The following is a 22,004-nucleotide window of genomic DNA, read 5'->3' on the forward strand; positions in this document are numbered from 1 at the left end:
CCTAGATAACTACTACATACTGCCATGGCATTCACTAAGTAGGTAGGTACAGTAGCACTGGGTGGTTGACTGAAGACAATATACAGTACTTAATCACTCCATAGGTACTATATGTATACTACTATCGATCACCCCCAAGGAAAACAAGAATGAACATTTCACTGATTTGTAGTAGGCACGACTGACTAGCTCTGAACTCCAAAACATTGCGCCTTTTCCTACCTAGCTGACTGGCAATCGAAGAGAAAGAAAATAAAAAGACAGAAAAAAGAAAAAAAGAAAAAAAAAAAAAGAAAAAAAAGAAACCAAACCCATCATCCATCATCCATCACTCAAATGGTCTGTCTCTACCGTAACCTCGTCCAGTCAGTGTCGTGGACTGACGTTCCCTCCTCCGGCTTCGGCCTCTGCTTCTGCTTCTCGCCCTAGATATGATATGATATTGTACAATACAACAATGGATATTATGAAACGCACCCCCCCCCACACTTAATTCCCGATCCGGTCGTTAGAAAGGTTAGATCATTACAGGTCCAACGCCTTGTAGTCGGCGCCCGCATCGGCACTCAACGGCTGCATCTCTCGCGCATCCCCGCCCGCGGGCTGGAAGTTGTATCGATTGCCGAGCCCGGTCGTGGCGGCGTCGGCAAGCAGGCCGTTGGTCTCCTCGCCGGGGCCCCGGAGGCTCACGCTCTGCAGAGTGTCCTGCACCTCCTTGACCCGCTTCTTGAAGGCCATCCGGTCCAGGAAGAGCTGCTGGCGGGCCAGCTCGAGCTCGCGGCGTTCGGCTTCGATGATCTCCTCCATCTCGTTGAACTGCTGCAGCTTGATCTCGAACTTCTGCAGCGTCACGTTGACGGCCGCCGACACCAGGCGAGTCATCTCCCGCTCTTCGTGCGAGGCGAGCGCTCCGGCACGGGCGGCAGACGCGGCCAGAGCCACGGTGGGGAGGGATGCCTTGCCTTGCTTCTCGGGGTCGGCCACCGACACTGCTTGCTCCGAGGCTTCGTCCATCTCCATGGAGTCCTCGGCCTTGACCGCAGTGCCTTCCCGCTCCTTGCCCTTCTCCTGGGCCTTGTCGGAGCCCTTCTCCAGCTGCTTCCGAAGCTCCTTACGGATCTCCCCCACGGAGCGACCGGCGGCGGCGGCAGCCACGGCGGGCTCGGCCATCTGAGCCAGGAATGCGACCACGGACAGGACCGGGTTCTCGGCCTGGCTGATGGGGTCGCGCCCACCCGACGCCCGCATCTCGGGCATCTCGTCCAGGTACTTGTCTTCGATCTCCAGCTGCAAGAATTTCATCACACACTCCTCCTTCGTCCGGGTGCCGACGTGTTCCGCGATCTGCTCCCAGTTGTCGTCGAAGTTCTCCAGGCCCTCCAGCAGCAAGACGAGCTCCGAGTCGGACCACGGGGCATCCTTGTCGGCGGTGATGTTATACGGGCTTTCTTCGAGCTTGACAAAGTCCGAGGCGTTGTGGTTGGAAGGCATCCGGCCCTGCAGGAAACAGTTGGGGCAGAGGTCATATTTCGAGTCCGGTGCAGCCGGGTTGGCGGTGGCCGGGGTGGTCTTTGCGTAGTGGAATCGGAGACGCGTGCAATCGATGCCACAGGAGAAGCAGTGGGACTTCTTTCTGGGCTCCTTGGAGGCAGTCTCGATCGCTTTGGCCGAGTCCCCACTGGTGCCATTTGCTGTCGAGCCTTCACCGTTGGTCTGCTTCTCCTTGTCCTCGGTGGCAGGCGTGATCTCCTTGCCCTTATCATCGTACACATTACGACGGATCTCGAGGTTCAGGTCAGCCTTGGTGGCCGGAGTGGCCGAGGCCGCACGGTCAGTTGCTGGCAACGGCTTGCCGGGCTTGACGAGGTGGTTGGGTCCGGGCTGGAATGGCTGAAGGCCTCTCGGGGTATCGGCAATCACTCGGAAGTGGCCAGTGAACGGGGGACCGATGTTTGACGGGCGCGTTTGAGGATCCACCTTGAAGGCATTAGTAACCGGGCCTATGATTCCCGTCCCATCAGATACGTACCTGGTAGTTGATGAGACCCCATTGCTCCAGGAAAGAATGCACCCGCATGATCGCACACACGTCTCCGGCCAGGTTGCGACGGCATGCGGTGACGGTCAGATACTCGATCGGGTTCAAGCGGTAGGTGTTGATCATGAAATCGCGGTAGTCCTTGTAGACAGCGGGGGTCTTGCTGCGGTTCCGGCCATTGAAGAACTCCGCCAGAGCTTTCTTCTCGATCGGGTGAACCAGGTGCATGTCAAACCAGGTCGAGTAGCTGGGAAGGATGATGGCGTGGGTTTGCGAAACGAGGTGTGACCGTGCAGAAGACTCCGCGGCGGCCTTGCCCTGCGCGGGTTGCTCGTCCGCACCACCCTCCGCGGCGACGTCGGCCAGTTCGTCGCCTCCGTCGATTTCCTTCTTCGCCTCCGTCTCCGTGCCGCCCATCTCTTCATCTGCGGGTTCGCCATCGGGCTTTGGTGAGGCGGGGGCATCTAGCGGGTTATCAGTCTCTGGAACAGGGTTATTCTTCTTGCTCAAGGATTGCTGGTGCGGCTGTGATTGCGATTCCGGGTTTGATGGTTGCGAATGTTGGCGGATTCCAGTCCCTGACGGACGGAGGGAGGGCAGAGTAGAACGCACCGGAAGCAGTGATCACATCCCCAGGGGCATCTTGGGCGGCACCGGTCTGATAATCTTCAGCGGCGCCACCGGACACAGCAGGATTGTCATCCATCCTGTCGATTCGATGATGGGCGATGGAAAGCTGAAGTCGCAAGTAGCAGAGAGCAAGGGACCTTGGCTCTGGTCAGAAGAGAGGGTCGACAAGGCGCAGATAGAACCCACTAATTGACGGTGGGGTAGAAGGTAAGAAGTAGGCAGGATATCCAAGATGAATGAGGGGGATTGGGGGGGGAGGGGGAGTGGAAGACTCCACCGGACAGCGACGAGCGATGAGGAAAGAGAGGGTGGCTTGGGAAGCAGAGCAGCTGTCGCGACGACACGCTCTCACTCTCCCGTCTTCCGCCCTCCAAACTCCAAATCCTCGCGCCAAGCCCTTTCTGCCGCGCTAGCCGTCTGTGGACTAGCGGCTATCTGGGATCGCCTCCTTCCCCATCGGTCCGTTTCTCCTCCTCTCTCCTCCTCTCTCCTTCTCTCTACAACGTCTATACAACTCAACTCCTCTAACACCACTAGAAGCTCCAGATCACAAGTGGCATATATCCTACTATCTCTATCTAGATCCTCATACTAACAAGGAACAAACGACATCAATTTATTATATATTTCAATGTATACGCCAAAGCCCAACATCCATGTACTATGTATGATCGGGTACAACTCAAGCTCAGGGCAGGCGCACACACTCCTCCGCCCTGGCCTGGATAGCCTTCACAATGGCCGGTCTCTCCCGGAGTCTCTTCAGCCAAGCGTGGAGGTTCGGGAATTCCTGCTCCATATCGACCCCGTCGCCGACGATACGCCCCCAAGCCTCATACCAGGCCACAAACGAGCCGTCCGCATAGGTGTATTTCCCACCCACCAGGTACTCCCGGTCCTTGAGGATGCCATTTAGCACGCCTGACACGCGGAGGGCCTCGTTCTTGTATCTTTCCTGGGCGCTGGCAATCTTCTCGGGGTGGAACTCGCGGAACCAGATGGACTGCCCGAAATAAGGGCCCTGGCCGCTGACCTGGAAGTAGAGGTACTGCTTGGCGTGGTAGTATTCGGGGGTGCCGGCCTGGAAGCTGATCTTGTGCTCCTTGTCGTATGTTTCGACCAGGTATTCGATGATGGCGCCCGATTCCCATAGGATGATTCCGGTGTTGGGGTCCTCGATGGCGGGGGTCCGGCCGTTGGGGTTGAGCGAGATATAGGGCTCCTTCTTGATTTCGGAGAACGGGAACGAGTTGATCTCGTATGGGACTTCGAGCTCGTTGATGATCATTGCAACCTTCCAGGGATTGGCGCCGATGAGGCTTCCATGGAGGATGATCGGTTTGAGGGACATCTCTTCAAGTAATTCCGCGAGAGACGTATTTGGATTGCCAGTAAATAGTATGGATGGCTTGATGGTTAGGATATCTCATCGAACTGCGGACGGGGTAGATATATATACCAACCCCACGAGTCGATATACTCCCAACCATCACGTCTGGTGTTATCACCTATCATGCCTACGACACCGACACAGCACTTCGACCTAATTACTAGTACAGTTGCTTAGAAACCACAACTACGATCGGCTCGCACTCGGGGCTTGGGATCACACCATCTTCCGCTGACAAATATCCCTATAACTAGTTAACTATCAGGGTCTGCTATCTGTAGAAGCCACCCGATTGGACTTCATTAAGCTCGCCCTGCCGAAACGAGCAAGTGCAAGATAGCTTCCGACTATCTTGGTCAGCATTGGAAGTTGATCGAATGCGATGGCCTGCGTGGCTCCGTGGATTATTTACCCGTCGAGGACACCCGTCGGAGTGGGGTGATAAATTGGGATAATAATACATCCTGCACGGCAATGTCAGATTGAGCTTTCCGGGTCATCTGGTCGGTCAGGGTCATATCAGGTAGGATAAAGTTATAGTTTGGTGTTTTATAGAATGCTGTGGGTGTCACTGAATTTTTGTGTTCCTGCTTACACTTACTGCAGGGCGCTAGGCTGGGGGGTGTGTGTGTTTTACAGTTTAGGTCGGAGGCTGATGGAGCCCGGGCTAGCTGTGTATAGATAATTCTTTCATCATATAAAGACATGCTGCGTTCTTATACTATCTGTGAATAAAACATGATAGATTGATTATCTCCTTATATCTAGACATAAGAATACTAGAAAGGTTAGACGTGACAAAGCACGAGCAGTATAAGAAGGTAGACAGTGCATGTTTGAATAAATCCAGGATATCCAGTAGTCGAGGTCAAATCTTGCGATGCCTTCACTCTGTGGCATTTTCAAGGTGGTGTGTTAGTATCTCACCATGCTCATTCTGATCTAAATTATGTTGTCATTGTTGGCTGTTCACTGCTACAGAAAGGCATGATTATTGATCATTTTCATAAAGAGCAGCAATCCCATGATAATTCTCCCATCGAGGTTTTTATTAAAATCGCATTGACTACATTCCCAGAATCGAAGTATATATACTATCCGCAGCCACCCCCACCCTTCAAACACACAACCGTCAGAAGAAAACCACCCAACATCAAGTCCTCAACTACCCACACCTACCCTACTGTATAAGCAAAACCAGCCGAGCCCCAAATCTACCAAGGAAAATGCAAAAAACGCAGGTAAAACCCGTGAACATCCACAACCCAATAAAAGGCCAGCACGGGGCTTACGTCAGTCTAGTATAAAGACTTCCTTATAGACCATTAACCAAAACTCAATTACAAGCGAAGACGGGTCGATAGCTCAGTGGTATGAGCGAGGGATTGCAGATCCTTAGGTCACGAGTTCGATCCTCGTTCGGCCCTAGCTTTTTTTAATCTTTTGATTTTTGCTCTCAGTTCTGTCAACACTTCTTTTCTTCTCCTCTTTGTCTTTTCCTTCTTTCTGCTCCTAACGAGTTAATCAATCAAATCACTCTGTCATTTCTTGCGATGGACCCGGATATTCACATCTATACCTTCCCAATATCTGTACCTTGTACCCACTCCACCACCAGACACACAACGTGTTCGAACCTAGTAAGTATTTATTTCCTGCGCATGTCATCTTAACCCTATAACGTCAATTTTTAGACCCCCCCCAAAATGCAGGTGCAACAACCCCGTCAAATAATGATAATGCCCGTTGGTACAATCTCCATCACCCCGACCACTCCCCCAGACACACAGTGCCAAAATCCCGGCGCCGGATATCGCCAAAGGGTCGGTAACTCAGGGGTAGAGTGTGGGACTGCAGATCTTATGGTCACGCGTTCAAATCGCGTTCGGCCCTTTACGTTTTTGATTTTTGGCAGGAATTGTTGTTGACATTGCCGTTGACATTGCCATCGAATCGCATTCCACCGAATTGAACTGGATCGAAATGGGCATGCATATCTAGTATCTAGCTATAGACCTACTCGTCTTGTTTGTCAGGCTACATCCCGGAAGACATTTCACAATTAGCTCCAATTGAAGGGACTAGGCGCTATGCCATGGGCAAATGCAAAATATCATATCATATAATATCCAAAACAGGTATCTCTGAAAAAAAAAACCAATATATACAACAAAATAAAAAACCTCACCAGGGATTCATATAAATTTGTAGCCCCCGATCTCGCACTCCAATCTTATATCGAGAAAGACGTAAGTAGAGGGCTGAGTGACAGCACATCGACAGCAGAGCCCAATCGGACTATTCGAGCCGTGGCGCGGCGCCTTAATCGGACGCGTCGGACGCCAAAAGCGGGCTGACGCCGTGGGAATAGGAGGGCACCTCATCTTCGTAGTCCTCGTCGGAGTCAGAACGCGCTCGCTTGGAGGGACTATTGGCTGAGACGGAGGACGCTTTATTGGCGAGGCGAACACTCCGTCTTCTAGTCATAGTCCTGGTTGGGGTGGATATCACTTCGGAGTCTGTGTCTTCGTCCGCGTAGCGTGGCGTGCGCCAGGAACCCGACTGCCCATCCTCGAGATGGCGGATCAGTCGGGATGCAAGTTCGGACGTGGGACTTTCGTCGCGCTGGGATTCCTCGGGGGTGGCTTGGATTGAATGCCTCGCTGGGGTGGGTTCGTCCACTGACATTGCATCCTCGTTCCACTCGTCGGGGGAATCGTGGTCGGTGCTAGGACGGCTGGTCTGCGACGCAGCGGAATCGGAGCCCGCCTCCACTTCGTCCATCAACTCTGATGAATGTCTATCGTGGTGGGACGGACTGTCGGTCTGCGAAGCAGTGGAGTGGGAGTCCGCGTCTACTTCGTCCACCAACTCTGATGAATGTCTATGGTGATGGGCCGGACCGTCGGCCTGCTCAGCGGCGGAGTGAAACTCCTCGTCTTCCGGAGTGCCAGGTTGTATAGAATATCTCTCTGGGATCGTTTCCGCCACGGACATCGCCCGATCGAGAACTGGACGATGTGCACCAGGACTGTCAATCTGCTCAGCAGCAGAGTCAAACTCCTCTTCATCATGCGCCAAGACCACCGAGCTATTCCGCTCAGCAGCGGAGCCAGAGGCCTTTCCATGGCCCACCGAGACGAACCGCGAGCTGTCTTGACCAAGACGTCGTCGTTTCTGCCGGTGCCCCGAGAGATCTTCGTCAAGGTCCGCTAATCCGGACCCGTACTCTTCCCATTCAGTCCGGTGGAATATCCTGTCGCGCCAGTCGGCCATCTCCTCTTTCGTTTTCCGCTCGCCAATCGGCTTCTTCTGATGGGAATCCTGCGACTCGCTCTTGCGAATGTCCGCCGCGAGACTCCGAGGTGGAGACTGTCCAATTAACGTCCACAGTTCTGCTTCCTCAAGCTGGCTCATCTTCTGGTCAACAAATTCGGCATGATCGTCTTCCGTGACCAGAGATTGTTTCTGTTCATCCCCCGACACAATAGGTGAGGAGAGCGGCGAGGAGGGCGGGGACGGCATCTTGGATTCGTTGTCACTGCTGTATGCTGTTTCTTCCGCATCTTCCGGCGCGCGGCTCAGGGAGCGTTTCGGAGAGATGCTTCTTTCACCTGTCTCTGGGTCGAAGGTTATTATCCCAGATAAAATCTCCTCCACTTCATCATACTCCAGGTCAACCGCATCCCATCCCTTTCGATGGCGATAATCCTTAACCTTCAGGCAAAACCTCCGCGCCACCCCGACCCAGAAGTCCGAGCCATCTCGTTCCATGTTGAGCACGTTTAGCGCAGTTTCGACATCGCGGGCTTTTACCACGTTTGCCTTGTGACGGCCGGTTTCTCTCATATTCCGCAGTCGTGACGAAGCGAAGAACAGCGCAGATTGGACCAGACGGCGCGTGATGCTGACCGTCAATGCATAAAAGTCTGCAAAGGCATCCGCGGTCATGGATGGTGTCTCACCAGCATAGGCCACATTGACCCAGTTGTCTTCCAGCCGTGCACCGCCGAAATTCATGAAGCAGCGATCCGAAAGTCGTATCCAGTTCTTCATGTTGAGTAAGCCAGCGGTGACGTGTGCGCTTGACCTGGCACTGGGGTCCACACCATGCGCTTTGGTCTGATGGCCCAGGTCTTTTGCGATTCTCTCATCGATGATCCACAGGTCCTGATGCTTCTGTTTCCCCACAGCATCGTGTGTCTCTTGTTCCTGCAACGCAGCTATCTTGGCGTGTGTATCGAGCGCATCACAGCACCTGCTGCTGATTTCAGCGGCGGCGGGGACATCCCCGAGGACAATCGTTCTGGTATGGCGCTCCTGCAGATGCTGTCTTTCCAGGCCCTTGTGGAGCAGTCTCAAATGCTCCTGGACCTCGAGCTCGGACTTGGTGCCGATTTGACGGGAGATTTCCGGAATCCCGTCTCTGCCCTTTCTGTCCAGCGCGTTGTAAAGCGCTTCTTTCTCTTTTGGAGTCCACGTTACGACCCCATCCTGCGTGGCATTGTAGTTATCCCCCCCGGCGTTCACCACAACAGGCGCATGACCCTCAATGGTCTTTGAAAGTATATCGGCGTATGCATCGATTGATTTCCTGGCGAACGCCAACTTTAGATCGTGGAGCTCCAGGTCCCGCGTGATGCCCCTCCTAGCTGTGCGTATGGTTTGCGATGGTTCCGTGTCTGAAAGAGATGGATTCGCATCGTCCAGTGGAGCGTCAGATAAGGAGCCGTCGGTTTGCGCGTGTTCAAGATCGAGTTGGAAATCCGCGTCGTCGTTGTCGTCGTCGTCTTCTATTTCGTAGAGGATTGGGCTGCTCATGGTCGAATAGTCGGAAGGCCGAGAGGCAACCGCACCGCAGGCGTGGGGATTGGGGAAGATGACGAACTCATTCCCCCGGAGTCTCACAGTCCGGACGGACGATCAAGAGAGCATTGCGACGGCGTCAAATGAGGGCAGGGTCGAGAGGTGGTTCCGGAGTGACTCGTCAACTTTTTGGGTTCTGCCGAAAGATTTCTGGGCCGACGAGGCGGTGTTTGCCGTGTTTGCTTCCCCGCCGTCTGCCTCCGCCGCCGCAACTTCCTCTTTTCTCCGCTGCTTCTTCCATGCCTCCATGGCCTCTGAATGGACCGTATGCGCCAAAGTCTGGGCCTATTTCCCGTCTCGATAGCCCTCAGGGCTCTGCGAGGTGCGTGGAAGCCTCGCACGTCGATCAGGCCTCCACGCGCACGCTTCAATTCCACAGCCCCCCTCCAGGCGGTTGGCGCATCCCCCAACGAGTCGCCGGAGCCGCCTGCGATAGTCCTCCGAGACTACCAGGAAGATTGCATTCAGTCGGTGCTGGGCAGTCTGAGACAGGGACATAAGCGACTGGGGGTCTCACTGGCGACAGGTGCGGGAAAAACGGTATGTACAATCCGACACGTGCGGGGATCGCTCAGGACTGACAAAGACGGTTTTTCGGCCAGGTCGTCTTCACACAGCTGATCGGACGAATACCACCGCGCAATGGCCACGACAAGACGATGATAATCGTGCATCGGAGGGAGCTGGTCGAGCAAGCTGCTCGGCATTGCCGTCTGGCCTACCCCGATCGGACCGTCGAGATCGAAATGGGGAACACTGTCGCGACGGGGTCAGGGGACATCATCATTGCCTCCATACGGAGCCTCACCTCGAAGGATCGAATCGAAAAGTTCGACCCAAAGCGGTTCAAACTAATCCTGGTGGACGAGGCGCATCACATCGTCGCGCCAAGCTATCGCGTCGCATTGGCGCATTTTGATCTGAACGAGCCATCGCCCAACTCTCCTGCCCTCGTCGGGGTATCCGCCACATTCTCGCGCTTCGACGGGCTCAAGTTGGGGGCTGCAATCGACCACATCGTGTATCACAAGGACTACATGGACATGATTGACGAGAAATGGCTTTCCAACGCCGTTTTCACTACCGTCCGGTCCCAAGCAAATCTCTCCAAGGTCAAGAAGGACAGGTTTGGCGACTTCGCCTTAGGCTCTCTTTCCGAGGCTGTCAACACAACGCAAACCAACGATATCACCGTGCGTGCATGGCTGGCCAACGCACGTGAGCGAAAGTCCACCCTGGTGTTCTGCGTCGACGTCGAGCACACCAAACAGCTTACCGAGGCGTTTCGCGCTGTAGGTATTGACGCCCGGTACATCACAGCCAAGACACCGAGGGAAAAGCGAGATGAGCAGCTGCGCGCATTTAGGAACCAGGAGTACGCCGTGCTTTTGAACTGCGGGCTCTTCACGGAAGGCACCGACATCCCGAACATCGACTGCGTGCTGCTCGCGCGGCCCACGCGGTCCCGGAACCTCCTCACCCAGATGATCGGACGAGGCCTCCGGCTCCATCCCGGCAAGAAGGATTGTCACATCATCGACATGGTAGCCACCTTGGAAACAGGGGTCCTCTCCGTCCCGACGCTATTCGGACTCCACCCGGACGAAATCCTGAAAGAAGAGCACGCGCGAGATCTGCGAGGAAGGAAGTACGTTGTGCCCGTCAACTCAGCAGACCCGGACTCCAACCTCGAGCCCACCGCCGCCAATACCGAAACGTCAGAGAACCTCAAAATCACCTTCACCAAATACGACACGATCCACGACCTCATCCACGACATGAAGACTGACAAACACATCCGCTCCCTCAGCCGGTACGCCTGGGTCCGGGTCGGCGAGCACAAATACGTCCTCTCCGACTCGACCGGCTGGCTCGCCCTCGAAAAAGAGAACTCCCCCTCCCCTCCCCCCTCCCCTCCCCTCCTCCCCAAGAGGAAGTACAAGACGAAGAAGAAACCAGACCCCCCGCAGCCACACTACACCGTCAGCCAGGTCACGAAATTCCGAGACCTCATGGACCTCGCCCATTACACCCGTCCGCGGGTCATCGCGACAGCAGAAGACTTCGAATCGGCCGTCCGCGCCGCCGACACCTTCGCTGCCTCCGAGTTCGATGAGCGATATATCTCCACGCGACAGTCCTGGCGCCACAGCCCCGCCACCGACGCGCAGACCGCCATGCTGAACAAGGCCAATATCCGGGACGGGCTGATCAAGTCGGGGGATCTGACGCGCGGGCAGGCCGCGGATCTGATCACGAAGCTGAAGTTCGGGGGGAAGAACCGGTTCGCGAAGAAAAGGAAGGAAAGACGCGCGGAGGAGGACAGGGCGCGCGGTCTGGAGGAGTTGAGGAAACGGGGTGAGGTTCGCGTTGGGCCTCTTGACTCTTGACTTGAGGAATGATGGGATGTTTGTCTTGCATTCATCTCATTTCATCAATTTGATTATATTGGGACTTAGGATAGAAGGATGGAGTATCATATCGACTGGATTGTATATTATAGTAAATTGCCTCATGTCACTGTATTTATATTATAGGATCATGATTCATGATCATCCATTTGATCTATGACCGACCCTTGCTGCCTACCTACCTACCTACCTACTCACCCTCTGATCTACACGGAAGAATGAACCCCTTCCAAATACTACATCGTATTGCCAATTCGCATTCCATAGCCCTCACTCACACTTACTCATTTACTCACCCCCTCTCCACTCCCAGCTCAACCAGCCAATACAACATCACAGCTATACAGACGTGCAAGAAGGTACAACCTCACCCCCCAACCAACCCTAAACCTAAACCTAAACCTAAACCCCAAACCTACCTACCCAAGTTTAAACCCCGGCACTCTCTCCTGAAACACCGCATGGGGATCAAACTTCTGGGCGACTTTTCTCAAAAACCGCCCATTATCCTCCCCGTAGCCGGCCAGGGGATCCTGCGATGTATCTGCGTAATCGAGGTAGATGAATTCGTTGTGTGCGGCGAGGGATTGTGCGTGGGCGTTTAGGTCGGACAGGATGGTTGTGGCGAGGGGTTGGAAGAGGGGGTCGTCGGTGGGGTGGGCCCAGGTGTAGTAGAAGAGGAGTTCTATAGTTATATAGTTGATTGTGTTAGGTATCGCGTATCATATAAAGTATGGTGATTGAGGAGTGGTGATGATGACGATTATAATCAAAGGAATTGGGAGGATAGGGTGGGGTAGGAGTGGGCAGGGCAGGAGGGTGGAATTAGGGTTCCATGCTGCTGCTGCTGCTGCTGCTGCTGCTGTTGTTGTTGTTGTTGTTGTTGTTGTTGTTGTTGTTGTTGTTGCGGTTGGGGTGGGGAATACTCACGAACGAGATTCTCATCGAACCGATCCAAACCAAGAACATTACCACCTTTTGCTTGACTGTGCTCCCAGAAGAGCTTCGGCCAGGGTTGGATGAGGATATTCATGTTCCAGGAGGCGGATTTTGCGCTGGCCTTGGCTTTTTCGATGTTGGCGTTGTGCAGGGCGATGGCCTTTTCGAGGACTTGGGGGTTGTTGAGGTATGTGCCTGTCGTGAAGATGTTGCTGGGGTTGGATATTTGATTAGTATCTGCACCTCCATCCATCCATCCATCCACCTATGCAATGTCATGTGTAATGTGCTGGAGGGAGAGAGGGAGGCTAGAAGGGGGTGATTACCGATATCCCTGGGGCAGATCCAACTCCGCAGCCAAATTACCGATAGTATCCAAGCGCGTGGTATCCGAGATATTGGCAATTTTCGCGAACTCGCGGAAGGGAGGCGCATTCGGGACGGGCTTGGTATATTCGAGGGCATGGGCGATGATATTCGCGTCTGTGTCCGAACTATACCGCCATGTGCCGATCCAGTGAGCGTAGGGGTCGGTGTGGAGGTTATCGGTGAAGTCGACGGCAGCGGCGATCTGCTGCGCGGTGGTGGAGTTGTCGTAGACGACTAGGCCCCCCCAGAGGAGATCGAGCGGGAGGGTTTTCAGATCGAATCTGGTGACGACGCCGAAGTTGTTCGAGCCGCCTTTCAGGGCCTTGTGGAGATCCGGATGGCTGGTTCGGTTGGCGTTGATGATGGAGCCGCTCGCGAGCACGATCTCGAAGTTCTCAACGTTGTCGCAGGCGAAGCCGACGCGTGCGGTGTAGAATGAGTTTCCGCCTGGGGGGGGTTAGGTTTAGGTTGGGTTGGTGGGTGGAGGATCTTACCTCCAAGGAGGAATCCGCCTACGCCGACCTTTCCAGACCGACCGCCAGGTACAGTGACTCCGTAGGGGTCGAGAGCCGTATAGACTGATTCCCAGCGCGCGCCAGGCAAAATCGACGCAATGCCCTTGTCCTCGTGGTAGGTCGTGCTATTCATCATGGACAGATCAATGGTGATGCCCTGCTCGATGTTGGCTACGCCAGCCCCGGGGGTATGGCCGCCGCTGCGCACGGCGAACCTGCACTGGGACTCGTCGGCCTGGACGAGAGTGGAGACTGCGATCGAGACATCCTCTGCGGAGTATGGCTGGACGATGCACCAGGGGCTGAGTTGCGCGTTCGTCGCGAAGTACGATGTCGCTGACTCGTTGTATCCGGCACTGAAGGGGTAGAGGACCTGATCGCGGAGGGAAGTCGCCTGAAGGGCCGCGCACTGGACAGATAATGTTAGATAGCCTCGCTGTGTTTGAATCGGCCAGAGCGACATACGCAGACGTCAGAAGAAAAGGTAGCGAAGTTAGCCTCGGGTAAGATACTGAGAAGGGGCGCTACCGCCATAGGGGCCTGCATTTTTGAGAGAGTGTGTTCAAGAGACTGAGAGCCCCTCGCAGCATCGTCAGGGGATCGTGGACTCTTGTGTCGGGCGAGCAGACGGCCCTAACTCGACCGCGTGAACAATAGACGTCCCCAAAGGCCTGAGCGCATCGCCAGCGAGAGTGTACTGCTGGGGAAGGTCCCGTATCGCGAATTATGCAAAGCAAGGCATCGCAAGCAGCACGATTGGCACGAGTTGCATGTAGAACTAGGCATAATATGACACGTGGGAGGGTTGGTATCGCCATTGAAAGGGCCATGGCGGATAACTGTAGAGCCTTGTTGATAAAGCCACACCCGAGAATCAGTGATCGTACCCCAGAAAGAAATCCTGCATGGTTGGGCTGACGGGGCTTGCCGCGCGATTCCTGCAATCTTAGACGGGCGGGGGATCCTCGGGGAATGCAGGATCTTCATCCTGGCTGTCTTGGGTAGATAGACACACCAGATTGGACGATAGATAGTAGTGAGCACTAACAGATACTAAAATGGAGAGCCCGTGGATGGTGGAAATCATGAGATGATGCATGGGTTGTTCCGCGCCATTCCAAGGAGTACCAGTGGTGGTGGCGAGTTTGTAAGGCCCCCTGGAGCATCCAAACTGGGTATAGATCAGGATTTCTCTTGGACTAGCCAGAGTTGCTTGCATATTGCATAGACGAGAAGACCCAGCCAAATAACAATGATGAAAGTCGGTGAGTCGAGCCCGCATTCCTGGGATGCATACCCCGCAGCAGACATGAGACATGTGGTTTACTTTTACCATTAATCAGGGCAGAAACTTCCGGTCCAACATTAAATCCAGCCTGGAGTGTGAGGGATATTCGCCCGAAGACGTAGAGCGTAGCTTGCACCCGGGTCTCTGGGAACCGCACGGGCGAGATGGAAGCAATACCATCGCTGAAACAGTAAGTAGTGGATTCATTTAACTCATTCTCACATATCTAGGACACGGTGGTCAGTTCTATTCTAATTACTTCCGGGTCTGTTAACCATGAACGGAATGACAGCGGGAACAAACAGTCTGATATTGATCCCGGAGGTCGCAGCTGAAGCTAGACACCCGCTGAATCGATCGGTCTGATGGTATGCTGTGATTGTCGGCTACAGTAAACTCCCCAATTACTTAGTTGGTGTGATCAAGGCCCAAGACAGTACATTCCTCCAAGTATGGCAACGTCGATAAGGAAGGCTGGGGATACTGAAGGTTAGCCACCTTAGCGCTATTCGGCGTGTACTCCACCCAGTTCCATCTGGATGTCAACTGGAGTGTGCTGGAGTATCCTCGGGCACGGAGGTAGCTGCTCTCGACATTGGGATTGCCCGAGCGAGCGAACGAGGCCCACATATCCTGCACCATGTTGGTATAGTAGATGTCCTCGTTGCTGCGGACGGGCTGGTCAAATAAGTAGTATGTTCCAAAGACCTCGTAGAGATCTCCGGAGTGACAGCGGTAGTACGGCGTGTCGGGCTCGCCGACGGGGTAAGTGCACAGGTCGTACCAGTCGTAGTAATTGAGTCCGTAGGCACGTTGGTGGAGATAGACGTAGAGGCTCTTGTAGGCGTGGGAGGCAGCACCTGCCTCGGCGAATTCCTTCGAGTAGCAGGTCATTCCAGCTGGCGAGTCGACATGCACGGTGGCATTGTAAGGGCTGTCGTACTTGGCCCATAGCTGCGAGGAGAATATCGCCTGGACTTGAGCTTCGGTGATGGAGTCGGTGCCGACCAGCGTCTGAAGGGAGGCATTGAAGCTGGTGGCATTGGGGGAGATGGTGGTTTGGAGGATCGATTGCGCCTCTTCCGGCATGTAGCCAGTCAGGAAGTTCACCTTGTTGATAACGGCCTTCGCAACCTGGGCAACAGGGTAGTCCAGAATATAGATCCCGTCGATCACAGTGTCCCAGGTCGCGACAGAACTGATGTTGAGGAGGGTCTCAGCAGAAAGAGACTGCAAACATCTCAGACGCTCCGTGCCGGTGCTGTTGCACAATGGCTGAATAGACGGCAGGATGGCAGCGGCTGACGCATTGGAGGTTTCCACGTGGCCTGCGATGGACTGTGCAATGGCATTCTGGAAGAGCCCATTAGCCTTGGGAGTCGTGAGAAGGTCGATGACGGACGAAGCTCCGGCAGACTGGCCGAAAACCGTGACATTCTCAGGGTCGCCCCCAAAGGCCGTGATGTATTTCTGAACCCATTTGAGCGCCTCAATTTTGTCCGTGAGCTGGCAGTTGCCCGGAACCACGTCGTCATCCAGACTGAGATATCCGAAGATGTTTAATCGGTAGTTGATGGTAACGAGAACCACGTCGTTACGGCTAACGAAACTGTCACCATCGAATGTGGAGTCGGCGCCTGTTCCCTGGGCCTGACCACCCCCATGGATCCAAAGCATGACAGGTCTGCGTGAACTTCCCGACGATGGGAGAGAGGGGGTATACACATTTAGATGTAGACAGTCCTCGCTGTTGCCCCAAGGATTGAGGCCATAGCTGTTTCCATCGTACCAGCCGGTCTGCATACAAGCGGGACCATATTTGGTGGCATTGACATAAGAGCCGGTCCATTCCTGTGCATACTTGAAACGCAGATCACCCACAGGAGGCTGGGCAAACGGGATTCCCATGAACCGGAATGCCATGTGGTCGCGCAAACCCTCGAATGTCACGCCATTGGCACTGGCGTTGACCCGCGGAAATACCGAGTAGTCGGTTGCGACTTCTTCCACGAAAGGCGCGGAGTTGGAGCAGAGGAACGGGAGGGAAGCAGAAGACGAGGTGCTAGAAACCTCTCCATCCCAAGTTGTCGGGCGATCCGAGCTGCAGGAGGACCAGAAAAGTTGATCAGGGCTGATGTTCTGCAAATGCTGCTGGTAGGTGAAGGAGTAGTGGAAGTCCGCGTAGTCCTTGCAGCTGAGCAGTGTTTCATTGTAGTGCGCACAGGTGGCTTGGGCAGCCTGGTAGCTCAAGGCATCATCAACAAAGAGAGCACTGGGTGTCTGGGCATGCGTTGTCCAGTTGCCATCGTTTTGGAAGAGAATGGTGAGGCTGGCCTCAGCCGGCACACAGCCAGAGAGTAAAGCCAAGGCTGCAAAAATCGTACGACCCCACATATTGACGGCAAGGAAACTCGGATGCTGCCCAAAAAAACCTCATGCTTGATCGGGTATTTAAGCAAACGGGCAAGGGTAAAGACTGTTCCGCAAGCGTGGAAAACTGGAGATAGTGTGGGGTGCGGGGAGGGACTAGTCTGGAGAAGTGGTCTCCAAATGGCGGGATTCTTCACGACTGCGTATGGCTTCGGGTTGCCCGGCAGTCTTCCCACCCCTTGCCCGGGTATCTGCCCGGCAAGTCTCCGGAGACATCGTCTGATTCGGTGTGACGACATTGCCCGATAGAGCATCAATAGTGATTTTTTAGAGGCACCGCATGCCGGCAGTCAGGGCTCTTGATTGGATGGGCCTGACATGGGCCTAACGGTCAAGGGCCGCGCCAGGTATTGGCAAGAGACAGGCGAAGTTCCACATATTAATGGAGCTCTTCCATGGCATGATGGAGGACTGATATTGGCTGTGTGAGTGGCTTTGGCCTGCAAGGAGGGCAGAGGGGAGGAGAAGAGAAGCGAAGAGAAGAAAAGAGGAGAGGGAGTCGGCTGTGGGACGGGTAGGACCGCGGGGGCAGTCACCCCACGCTAACTAACCTCAGGCACCACCCCGCTGACATCATTTCACGCAGGGGTCCCAACTGGTCCCTGACTATCAATGATCTCCCAGCCAAGCAAACAACCTCGTGGAAACAAAAGTAACCATCATCCTATCAGTAGACCCCCGACCCGCCTCGAGATACCCTGGCTGGAGGATCTCACACCCACCAAATATTCTGGCCAAACCCACGAATGGACCTCTCGTCGTAAATAGGTCTTCGGTGTCGCCGGGGTCTAGCTTTTCGCTGTGTGCCAGAAAGACTAGCGATCTACACGTGCATATATCAGTCAGCTGCACCAAGGATAAATTTGTGATAGTGTAGCATCATCCACGTACACTGTCTTTGTCCGTCGATCATAAATCACCTTATCAGGGAATCCTTCATCGATCGCCCATCCACATATGTCCGTGAATTTTCCTATAACATGATTATAAGTATTCATAATTAGGGAAAGGTCCTGGCATTGCTGTATTATGGCACAAAGTGCGATCTGGATAACCGAAAAATAACCTACCGAGCATGGAAATGAGTGCCGCCTTGATGAGTTCCTGTTCATCCCTCCCCAGGTCGCGATATTCGTGTGCGGGAATCCCAGGCATCTTTTCCATGGCAATGTTGTGAAGATACCCGCCAGAATACTCATGGACAAGCTTCTGCTCGTCGATCCAGTGGCCGAACATGGTGGGGGTGCACCTCAGAGACTGGGTGGCTAGAAGGGCACCGAATTCTTCGTCGAAGGTCTGCTTCGCTAGTCCAATGCCAATCTGGCGCTCTTCTGCGTCGAGCATGATTGGGTTCATCCTAGGGTGGGGTGGTTTCTCAGTAATCGATCTTTGGTATAGAGGTTCAGGACCCGTGCGAAGAAGGGGAAGGACCGCTTACTGGTATCGGATCTTTAGGACGCAGTCCCTGTTGTCCTCTTTGCGATGTGCAAAGAAGATGCTCCGTCGTTCAGCCAGGATAGCGTCGACTTTTTCAGAGTACAGGTCGGTGAGCTTGTACTCGAGGCCTCCCGGGGTGAGCGTCGTGCCCTCCCCTTTTTTGAGGCTGACAGACTCGAGGCGCCAGCTCATGTTGATTATTCTCCGATAAAAGATCTGTCGAGGCTCGTTCGACTTGATAGCGGTTGCTTGTTGTTGTCAGGTACTTGCGTTTATGTATGCCTGCTTGCGAAGCGTTGGACACAAACGAGGTGGCTGAAATTATGGGTTTACGGGAGGGGTAATGGCTTTGTTCTCTGGTAAGCTTGGGATAATATCGGATAGTGTTCCCGAAACCTCAGTCGGAAAGGCTAGGTACTTTGGTTCAAAGTGGTCTTCATTTTTCCAACGTTTCCTGGCTATTGCGCTACTTCTTCACGGCTATATCAAGTTTGGAATCGCTGTCGTATGGAATGATTATGCGGCTAAATAAGCAACAGCCTCCTGCGTAGTTAAAGAGTGAGAAAATAGAGTCGTTATCATAGTCATTATCACGGCCATTGCCATAATCCACCTCTCATGCATCGCTTCTCGCGCTCAAAACAGTCATCATGATTGTGCTTGGCTGGGCTTTTCTCCTGGAGAGACGTCTCCCGCTTCCGTTCTCGATTAGGCGAAATACCCCGAAGTGGCATTCGTCGGGGTTCCAGCGTTGCTCGCTCAAAATCAATGAACATCATTCGGCCATCTTCTTGGGCCATGTTGCGAGGCATCGGATCACACTGAAGCACGTTCAGATTGTGAATCGCCTCTAAGGATCTCTCCGCTTGCTGAATTAGTTGGCGATCATCTAGATCATGGCGTTTTTCAAGGGTTATTCCGACGTAGCTCATAAACATGAGATGGACGATAGCGGCAATACCGTCATAGGAGAATGGGTGACGAAGTCGCAGGCTGCCAAGGAGCACGGGCACGTATACTCCTTGGATTGGAGTGAGATGTGTATAAATAGACTCCTCATGCTTCGAGCCTGCCACAAACTCGACCGGCGTGCCTTTTCCCACAAAAGTGTACCCGTGGGACCACAGGGTGATTTTGAAAAGTGCCCCGCGGCTTCCATGAACATGCAGCGACTCGCACCCCAGTTGCGTTAGCTGTTGCTCATTGCCGAAGAACTGCCGGTCCAACCGACGGATAAGTGTCGTGCGGGTCAGTCGATGTCGGTCCAGCCCATGATCCGATACATTAGGACATTGCCGATCCAGCAGTCCTCCCTTGATCAAGCCGCGAAGACACCGCTGAGTGCAATATTGCCGAGACTTGCCTTTGGAGGATGAATCTTGGGGCAATGCCCGTGTTGCTACAGAACGGGGTTCTGGCGGGTGAGCGAGGCGGCGCTCTCGTGGAGGTCGACTAGGGGTGTTAGAATCAAAGTCATCGCCGGCATCATCATCATCATCATCATCATCATGATCCAGAAGGCTGGCGTCCTGCGAAGAATTACAGGACGCAACAGCAGCAGCCTTTGATCTTATTTTCACCGGAGACACACGGCAGTATTCGTTTCGACTCCCTGTCGGTGATTTAAAGGCAGAAGAGGGAATATCCTTCTCTAATATTTTGTCTAGAAGGATATCATACACCATGACCCAGGTCTTCAAGCTGCGGACGGCCCGATTTGTCCAAGCGATGTCTCGAGTCGGTACTCGTAAGGCGCGGAGAGTGAAAGCCAGTACCTGACCTAGAGCGGTCAGATGCAGCCGGTTATCATCATGAGGATTGCCCGTCCATGTCACGGGACCAACATCTTCTTCTGGTACCGACAGGTAGTAGTATACAGTAGAAGGATCATCCTGAAGCACACGGAGAAATATAAATGCTTCACCGGTGCATACATAGCCGTATTCCAGGCCCGCATGGATCATGTATGAGAATGTTTGGGTGATAACTGCTGCCACAACACGACGACAGATAATATCTGGCGATTCGTCATCCTGTAAGCGAACCACATCATCGAGGTCCATATCTTGCAGTCCGGCTCTGATATGGGAAAGCGAGACCTTATGGGGTGCCTTATACTCAATGATAAAGGCTGGGACCTTTCCTTCCATGCCCTTGTTATAAACACAAAATTGGTCCGCTCGAGGCCGCGAATTCCTTGGCTGGGTAGCTTTGTTATGACTTGTCTCTGGTGGTTGAGTCGAGGTCTGAACGCTGCTTGATTTTGCAGCTAATCGACCAGAGCGACGCGGTTGCACCTGGCTCAGACTCAGCGAGTTCATCTCTGTCAAGATACCCGAATCGTCCGTCAGCGTATTGGCGTGGTTCTCGAAACTGACGTCTCCATTCAGGCCGAAGGTTTGTCGAAGTTGGGGGTTCACGTGTAGCTGCTTGATTACCGAAGAGACACGGGACTCGACCGTGTGTCGTTCGAAGTAACCCAAGTCCAGCTCTGAGCCCAACATCCTCCCCCGGACTTCCTTCCCATATTCTTTCAATACCAACAAGGGTGTAAAGTGGCGTTCAGTTACAAAGTCAGTTTTCATTAGATCGTCCCATATCGAAATTTGCTCCTTCGGAAAGTTGATCCACTCCCGAATCCTGGTGGGGCGAATCTTATGGTCGGCATTCGCGGGGTTGCCCTTTGTGATCGAGCCTTTGTCTTCGCAAATGTGCAAACCGAGGAATAAGTGCGCATGGCAGGCCTCTAGGAATTCGGGAAGCGTGGTGTTTTGAGTCTGATACCGCAGTTGTTCTTCAGCTTGCTGTCGTAGTCGCCGCTCTTCCTCTCGTAGCCGCTGCTCTTCCTTAACACGCTGGCGCAGCTCCTGAAGCTCCTGAAGCTCCTGTAGAGACATCCCGGCTCTGTTCAATGAGTAGCCGACACCGAGATGATGGATGCAGTAAGAAGAAGGGATGATGGGCGCGTCCGTCAAAAGCGGCAAAACACCCCCACGCTAACCCGATCTGGCGGCCATGTGACTGGGCCCCAATCAAAGCCCCCTGCCTGTCACCACACCTTATGACTGGTAATTATTACTTATGATTTTTAATGATGAAGAGTTATAAAAGATCTATTGCAATTATCTTCTCACGACATACGTATACGTCTGGGGATATTGTGTACAAGGCCAAGTAAATATAGTCACAATAAGGTTAGCGCAAGCCAGGTACCCGCACCCTAGTATCTAGAAGGGCAGGAGGCCCACTGCAGCTAAAGATCAATGCAGGCAAAACAGTCTCCGAGTCATTCGATGGCAAACTAGAGTGATAAGAGACCACCGATAAACGGAGGCAATGAAGCGTGGTGCGTTAGGCTACTTTCGCTGTTTCGTAATCTGTCCGCTGCTCTATCACAATGGGGTTCCTGAATCCAAGTATGATGGTCTATCCAACCTGAAGGTTCTCTTCCTCCATGTACGTCGTAGTTCAAACGCAGGGGATATGGGACCAAACCCTTTAAAGGGAAGCGGATATCGGCGGTAAAAGCTAGTAGATGGGTATGATATACTGGAAGACGCTGTGTCAAGCGAGTATCACTTTCATGCGGCTGGGCAATGCTTGTTAAGAGACGTATTGGATAAGTCAGGATGGGTTTTGGATACTGTCCATGTGGATTGAAGTTATCGAAAAGACCAAGATCAGTTTCGTG

General features: G+C 53.6%; 8 protein-coding genes and 2 non-coding genes across 10 annotated transcripts; 3 read left to right on the top strand and 7 right to left on the bottom strand.

Annotated features, from left to right (window-relative positions):
* Positions 1-525: 525 nt before the first annotated feature.
* rscE (putative RSC complex subunit (RSC8)) lies at positions 526-2,744 on the bottom strand (the record flags this gene model as incomplete). Its single annotated transcript, XM_025544595.1, has 3 exons — positions 526-1,977; positions 2,030-2,616; positions 2,651-2,744. 3 exons carry the CDS (start codon positions 2,742-2,744, stop codon positions 526-528), a joined length of 2,133 nt encoding a protein of 710 aa, XP_025403110.1.
* Positions 2,745-3,222: 478 nt separating this feature from the next.
* Positions 3,223-4,142, bottom strand: BO70DRAFT_358118 (glutathione S-transferase family protein). The gene has a single exon (XM_025542216.1). The coding sequence runs from the start codon at positions 4,017-4,019 to the stop codon at positions 3,357-3,359; it is 663 nt and encodes a 220-aa protein (XP_025403111.1). The 5' UTR covers positions 4,020-4,142; the 3' UTR covers positions 3,223-3,356.
* A 1,270-nt stretch (positions 4,143-5,412) lies between these two features.
* BO70DRAFT_t32 lies at positions 5,413-5,485 on the top strand. The gene has a single exon. It is a non-coding gene; the product is annotated as a tRNA-Cys (tRNA).
* A 394-nt stretch (positions 5,486-5,879) lies between these two features.
* Positions 5,880-5,951, top strand: BO70DRAFT_t33. The gene has a single exon. It is a non-coding gene; the product is annotated as a tRNA-Cys (tRNA).
* A 205-nt stretch (positions 5,952-6,156) lies between these two features.
* On the bottom strand, positions 6,157-8,995 carry BO70DRAFT_358120 (uncharacterized protein). Its single transcript, XM_025542217.1, has one exon. The coding sequence runs from the start codon at positions 8,877-8,879 to the stop codon at positions 6,381-6,383; it is 2,499 nt and encodes an 832-aa protein (XP_025403112.1). The 5' UTR covers positions 8,880-8,995; the 3' UTR covers positions 6,157-6,380.
* Positions 8,996-9,186: 191 nt separating this feature from the next.
* BO70DRAFT_358121 (DEAD/DEAH box helicase) lies at positions 9,187-11,410 on the top strand. Its single transcript, XM_025542218.1, has 2 exons — positions 9,187-9,464; positions 9,527-11,410. Exons 1-2 carry the CDS (start codon positions 9,192-9,194, stop codon positions 11,312-11,314), a joined length of 2,061 nt encoding a protein of 686 aa, XP_025403113.1. The 5' UTR covers positions 9,187-9,191; the 3' UTR covers positions 11,315-11,410.
* A 237-nt stretch (positions 11,411-11,647) lies between these two features.
* On the bottom strand, positions 11,648-13,704 carry BO70DRAFT_328493 (FAD-binding oxidoreductase; the record flags this gene model as incomplete). Its single annotated transcript, XM_025540740.1, has 5 exons — positions 11,648-12,020; positions 12,266-12,486; positions 12,601-13,090; positions 13,138-13,567; positions 13,624-13,704. 5 exons carry the CDS (start codon positions 13,702-13,704, stop codon positions 11,755-11,757), a joined length of 1,488 nt encoding a protein of 495 aa, XP_025403114.1. The 3' UTR covers positions 11,648-11,754.
* Positions 13,705-14,629: 925 nt separating this feature from the next.
* On the bottom strand, positions 14,630-17,316 carry BO70DRAFT_358122 (carboxylesterase). Its single transcript, XM_025542219.1, has one exon. The coding sequence runs from the start codon at positions 16,838-16,840 to the stop codon at positions 14,855-14,857; it is 1,986 nt and encodes a 661-aa protein (XP_025403115.1). The 5' UTR covers positions 16,841-17,316; the 3' UTR covers positions 14,630-14,854.
* Positions 17,317-17,523: 207 nt separating this feature from the next.
* Positions 17,524-18,223, bottom strand: BO70DRAFT_358123 (uncharacterized protein; the record flags this gene model as incomplete). Its single annotated transcript, XM_025542220.1, has 1 exon — positions 17,524-18,223. One exon carries the CDS (start codon positions 18,218-18,220, stop codon positions 17,861-17,863), a length of 360 nt encoding a protein of 119 aa, XP_025403116.1. The 3' UTR covers positions 17,524-17,860.
* Positions 18,224-18,739: 516 nt separating this feature from the next.
* Positions 18,740-21,222, bottom strand: BO70DRAFT_306788 (uncharacterized protein). Its single transcript, XM_025540053.1, has one exon. It carries the CDS (start codon positions 21,208-21,210, stop codon positions 18,904-18,906), a length of 2,307 nt encoding a protein of 768 aa, XP_025403117.1. The 5' UTR covers positions 21,211-21,222; the 3' UTR covers positions 18,740-18,903.
* Positions 21,223-22,004: the final 782 nt, after the last annotated feature.

This window comes from Aspergillus heteromorphus, assembly GCF_003184545.1.
Source record: "Aspergillus heteromorphus CBS 117.55 chromosome Unknown BO70scaffold_2, whole genome shotgun sequence".
In the NCBI taxonomy this organism is placed as follows: Eukaryota; Fungi; Ascomycota; class Eurotiomycetes; order Eurotiales; family Aspergillaceae; genus Aspergillus; species Aspergillus heteromorphus.